The following is a 6,103-nucleotide window of genomic DNA, read 5'->3' as shown; positions in this document are numbered from 1 at the left end:
TGAACCACTACAGATCAAAGAGACTTCCAAACCATAGTCTATTATGAGCTGCACGCGAAGACTCTTTGAAGTAGAAATGATGTGGTACCACCTGCAGAGCAAGGTTACATACCGGCATCACCACATGAAGACTTCTAGAACAGGGCTGTGATGTTTTGTCCTAATTTTAAATGCTAAATACTGTAAATACTTAGTTTGTGGAATAACATACTCAGTATAGAATGTGTGAGTATTAGGCCATTGAATTGCACTGGACATTTACACATGATTAGCTGTATGTATAACTGCATGATCAAACTATAATCCCCAACATTGCAGTTGTTATGATTCAAAATTAATTAAACACTTTGCTACATCTCGTATCTGCACACAGGTAGGAAAGGAAATATTTTGTGTTACAGCTGGGAAATTAACATTCTTAAACCTTAGAAAACTTTAATAGGTCTTCAGAGCACAGCACATAATACAATGTCAAACAACAACAAATCCCAGAGGGCAGTGTCCCCTACAGGTTGAGTTTTTAGGTTTTATCTGTTGCGGGTGAAAGGATCCACTCATAAAACAAAATATCAGAGGTAAATTCATCAGACCAATAAATCCACTCTTACATTTCTAGCTTCACTGAACATGACAAAATGGATGAAGAACTTACTCCATCACTGTCTATTTTAAAGCGAGAACTCTGAAAGGATGGACTTTTTACATTTCATCTCACATTTTCCTATTCATGTCAAAGGAGACAGAACACCAATATTCTTTTATTTCTTTCAAGTATGCAAAGAACAGAACTGTGTTGATCAGGCAACAAGACCATGACTGTTACTGAAGGACATGAAGCCACTGTTCTGAGATAGCATCACTACTGCTCAGTCAGCTTGCTTTTTCTGGTGCAAACAATAAGGAAACAGGTTCCCTCAGGTTATGTGTCTCAAAAGAGGACATGATGAACCCGAAATAAGAGTTGATCTCCTGTGAGACTCAATTCTGTATCATGAACAGCTCCACTGATAATCCGGGTATCCAGCTGTAGAAATGACCTGAGATTATAGACATCATTTGGGTGTGGCAGCTGTGAAACCTCAGAATAGAGCAGCATTTTATGAGCAAATACATAAAATATGATTTTAGATTTAGAGGCATGATGCAGTCTACAAACCTTTTAACATTTTGGAAACAAACACATGTAATCAATTTAATATTTTGCTAATAACTATTGCATCACAAATGGACTTCATTTACTCTTGCAAATACAACAGTATTTAGTTCTGTTGCTCTGAGGGTGGGGCTCTATACAGTTCACATGCTTTTGACTTTTTTTCAGATTTGATAGTTTCTGCTGTCTTTCCAGTGATTCTATATCTCCATCATGTTTTTCCAGGTGCCAAATAATTCAGCCAAATGCAAATATTTAGATTTCTGCATTCTGTGGATTTATTTGACCCAGAGCAAGTACTGGAACAATTACAGATTATGTTTGGTTTGGAACACTCTATTGATCTTTCATTCCTCTCATTTTGGGTTCAAAAGGTTATGTCATTTGAATGTGTTGCTGTGATGTGTTGTGTTACAGTAACCCCCTTAAGTTACAGTAAGATGTTTAATCTGTTTATCTGGACATCTGCTTTTGTCACACTTATCTTAGAGTGTTTAACGTGTTGATGCACTTGTTTGGTGATGCTTGTCCTGGGAATATTATAAAGCAGAGTACTATGTGCCCTCTAGTGTTACTAGTGTATGTTAGACTTTTTCTGTTTGGAGATGCTACTCAACATCTTGTTAAGTGAGGATATTTATTCTTGAAGAAGGGAACATATGTAACAGACTTCACTACACTGGAGTTCATGGAGGTAGTAGGTTTGCCTTGTGTTAGCTGGTGTCTTTGGGTTAGTTGCTGACTCAATCAGAGTTAGAGGATTAGTGAAGAGATGGGCATCATGAGTTTGCCTCTGCATTCTCTCCTTACCTCTCCCCAGGCTCCCAGTTCTTTCCTGTAGCTGACTGGTTGGGCTGCAGGCGTGCTTGTAGAGGAGCCGCCATGCCTCCTTGGAGTTTTCCTGCCTTTTCCACCAGAGCTGTTGTTTTGACACGTCACTGATCTTCCAAGTCAGGGCTGTCACACCGTCCTTCATATTTTTTGACACTCCAGCTGAAGAAGAACAATGATGAGAGTAAGCTGTGACATGCAGTGATTAAAAAAAAAATGTTTTTTTTATGTCAAGGGGGGACTCTGATTTGATAGTTCTGAGTGTTCTTCTATAGATGGTCTCCATGATGCCGCTGGCTTACTTGCAAATTTTGAACCTCTGAAAAATATATTTCAGATTGTGCATATAATTTTATTTCCACAGCTGGTATGTAACAGAGCAAATGCACTGAAGAACAAAATTAACTATTTTTTTTCCTCTGAAAGATGGAAAGAGTCAGCATTTGATCATCTCTGGGGATGATGTGTTTTTAGCTGAGGGGGAGGAGTTTTGGAGACATAATGACTCCAGAAATGACTCAAGCTGTGATCAGTGTCAGTTTGCTCAATGTTTGTACAATGCTGTTTTTCAATGTCATTCTACTCACTGTCTTTTCAAGTAAGTGCTTTTCTCTGTGCTGTTCATTAATTCTGTTTTAAATTATAATGTCTTCTGTTGTTTGGAGACAAATTATTGCTTAAAGCAGATAATATTATTATTACTATTATGTTTCTTAGTTATTCATAATAGCAGCTTCATATGGTTCTGTAGTGTGTTATAGGAAAACTAAAGCATATTTCTCAACAAAATGATTTTTTTTTTCTCTTTTTTGTTACGCCAACTTCATCAAATGTATGAATAACTTTAAAGAGCTAATATCAGTTAGAAAGTGCACTGTGTCATTTTATTTTTCATTTTTTTCACTTGGGCACAGGTGTCAGTTATGGAAACATCATCACACCAACACGAACTGAGATGTATAGTGTGGAAGGTTCCACAGTGTCTTTGTCCTGTAACTACTCCTCAGCTTACACAGGTTCCTATATTCACTGGTATCGTCAGTATCCCAGATCAGCCCCCCAGTTCCTGCTGGTCATTGCACAGACCTCTACAGAGACAGAGAGCTCTAAGCTGGACAAAAGACTGTCTTCAAAAGTCATTAGAGAGAAGAACCAAGTGGATCTGGAGATCTCCTCTACTGAAGTGACAGACTCTGCACTGTACTACTGTGCCATGGCTCCCACAGTGTCAGGAAACTGATCTGTACCATACAAAAACATGACTTCCTGGTGGGCGTAATCTCACAGATGAATGGTCAGCGTACAGAACAGGGGTTCTCAAACTTTTTGGAGCCAGGGATCCCTTGCAGGGGAGAAAACTTTCCAAGGACCCCTTCATAATCATAACACAGATTAAGCATATGCTTACTATCATTTGTACTCTTAGATGCCATTGGAACTATTTGTATTATAAAACTTTTCAACCTAAATACTTCAGACCTGTTTCATAGTCATAAACAGAAACACATTTCAATTTGAATCATGTTAATACCTCTTAAATACTTTTAAACAGAGGATCATTTTATTCAAACTGCATTTGGACTCGACAGCATTTAAACTTTTCAAGTAATTGATATTAAAAGCTTTCAGAAAATGAGCAGTAGCAAGTTGCAAATGGTCCCCATCTGAAAATATGTGTATTTTGTGATGATACAGCACAATTTCATCATTTATAGCAAATTATTTCACAGAACCTCTTTCTACCGGTCGCAGACCCCCAGGAGTCCAGGGATTCCATTTTGAGATCCACTGGCTTAGAGAGTCATTCATTCTCATTATTCATGACATGAGTGAAAGTTGTTTGTGTCTTGACAAAATATGTTGGATGCAGAACAATCACAAAGCAGATTTATGCTGAGTGCTGAATATTAAGGACAGTGACTGCTCCTGACTGAGTCATGGTTGAGTTGAAAACACTGAATCACACATAGAGTAAATGTTCCCATGTGAATTCTTACTTTGGATAAGCATCATCTGAGTTACCAAGGAACTGAACATGTACATAACTTCTCTGATGGGGTCTCACTATTCCTCAAGGAAACTCTTGAAATAAACTCTTAAATGGTTTATATTTATCTCAGCTGTGCTTATTTAACATGGATAGACATGAACATCACAGTCATATTTTAACATCATCTAACTGCGTTTTGTTTGCCAGTGATCCATTTAAAGGTTTGATCAGTTTGCATATTCATCATACATTTTCATTTTAATTCATCAAATAAATGAAATAATGTTTTTACATTTAACTGATGCCTTACCTCTTTAATAAGAGTGAGAATGCAGTACTGACTTCAACCACACTGGGGCAGCGTTAATCAAATTTATACCATGTGCAATGTGAATCTCTGTATTCTGTGGGTTCTGAAAAAAACAGAATGTATTACTGGCGGCGGGTGGGGTGAAAACGTTAAATATTTTGAATGTCTTCTCCTTGTTCATGTCATTTATAGCAAAAAGAGTTTTTCTGACCACCTTGAGATTGAACGAACAGTATTTCCTCTGAGGCAAATCATGGTACTGTTATACTCAATGATGGAGACATACTAATATTTCATAGTGACTAATATTACATCACTGTCAGATGAATTTGTTTTAAATCAGTGTATGTTATATGGTTGGGATAAGTTCTTAGGTGAACTGAGGAACTGGTCTTTGATTCTGTTCAGTTCTTAATCTCAACTGGAGGTGGAGTTCATACCAGTTTGTTGAACTGGAGCTAAATTGCAATGAGACAAAAAAAATGCAATCTACTGAAATGTGTTGCAATTTGAATAAGCAAGAGAGCTGTGATTTGCATTATTCTTATCTCTTTATACATTCAATGACTTTTTTTTCAACTTTTGAATTGATTTTTGCCATAAAAGGGCTTATTAGTTGATTTTTAAAATATTTTTATCTAATCTATTTACTTTTTTAAACACAGTTTCAAACACTTGATTGCTTATTCTTTTCAATCAGAAGTGGGATCAGTGGTGGAAGGTAGGACAGATAACATAAAGCTCCTCCTCACTGTCTCAGGGCAGTCTTACTTTATAGAGGAGGAGATAAGAGTGAAGGTCACAGACTAAGTGTATCCAAACTCTAACTGACTCAGCTGTTTCTCATTCTCTGTCTTTTTCATTAAGCTGCCTAAATCATGACACACTGGCTAAGGGAATTATTTATTTTTTCTGCTCTTTCCATTGGTAATTTTTATCATGCTCACAATTTAAACATTTATTTGCCGTGACTGACTTCACAGTGGGTATTTAAAATGTTCTTGTGTCTCAATAGGTTGTAAAGGGGCAGACGAAGTTCATCAGCCAGACAGGGAGATGACTGGATTTGAAGGAGGACAAATAACATTAAACTGTTCATATGAAACAACCAGTAAATCAGCATATCTCTTCTGGTACATTCAACGAACAAATGACTTCCCTAAGTACATTCTTAAGAGAGATACTTATAGTGCTGGGGATAATGGAACAGAGTTCAAGGAAACATTTCACTGTAAACTTGATTCTGCATCAAACACAGTTCCTCTGACAATCCAGAAGCTGGAAGTGTCTGACTCTGCTGTGTACTACTGTGCTCTGAGGCCCACAGTGACTACAGGATGTTCAACCTTCAGTCAAAAACATTACAACCTACTGAGTGCATCCATGAAATGAATTCTGGGAAGAAAAAAACCTTTTTAAATGAACAGTTTAATTTATAATACTCCTTGGAAACAGATCACATACTCAGATCAAAACAATTATAATATGTGGTTCATGTATACTTTTAAATTCTTTTGAAAATTTAATGCAAGTCCATTGTGGTTGGTGCACTAATTAGTAGCACCATCTATTTAATTTAACTTCAATTCCAATGATACAGTGAAGCCTTGCAGATGGGTTTAAAGATTTCATTTCTCTAAATGCTGAAACAGTGCTGAAGCAATGTATTTACAGTTGTTTAGCACAAACAGACCTTAGATGTGTAATTTTCCTTGTTAAATGTAAAACGGTTAAACTTTATAGCAATTTGCTGCTTTTCCATCCATTGCATATTTGCATTTTGGGATATTTTATATTACTGTCAATCAAACTGTAGCCT

At 36.8% G+C, this 6,103-nt stretch overlaps 1 gene segment (V, D, J or C); it reads left to right on the top strand.

Annotated features, from left to right (window-relative positions):
* The first annotated feature begins 2,542 nt into the window (after positions 1 to 2,542).
* Positions 2,543 to 3,224, top strand: LOC115811397 (T-cell receptor alpha chain V region RL-5-like). The segment is given in 2 exon segments: positions 2,543 to 2,582; positions 2,899 to 3,224. Coding segments are annotated over 2 exon segments (366 nt in total).
* The last annotated feature ends 2,879 nt before the right edge of the window (positions 3,225 to 6,103 follow it).

This window comes from Chanos chanos, chromosome 5 (genome assembly GCF_902362185.1).
Source record: "Chanos chanos chromosome 5, fChaCha1.1, whole genome shotgun sequence".
In the NCBI taxonomy this organism is placed as follows: Eukaryota; Metazoa; Chordata; class Actinopteri; order Gonorynchiformes; family Chanidae; genus Chanos; species Chanos chanos.
Note: the sequence above shows the minus strand (reverse complement) of the source record. Positions and strands in the feature narration are given on the sequence as shown.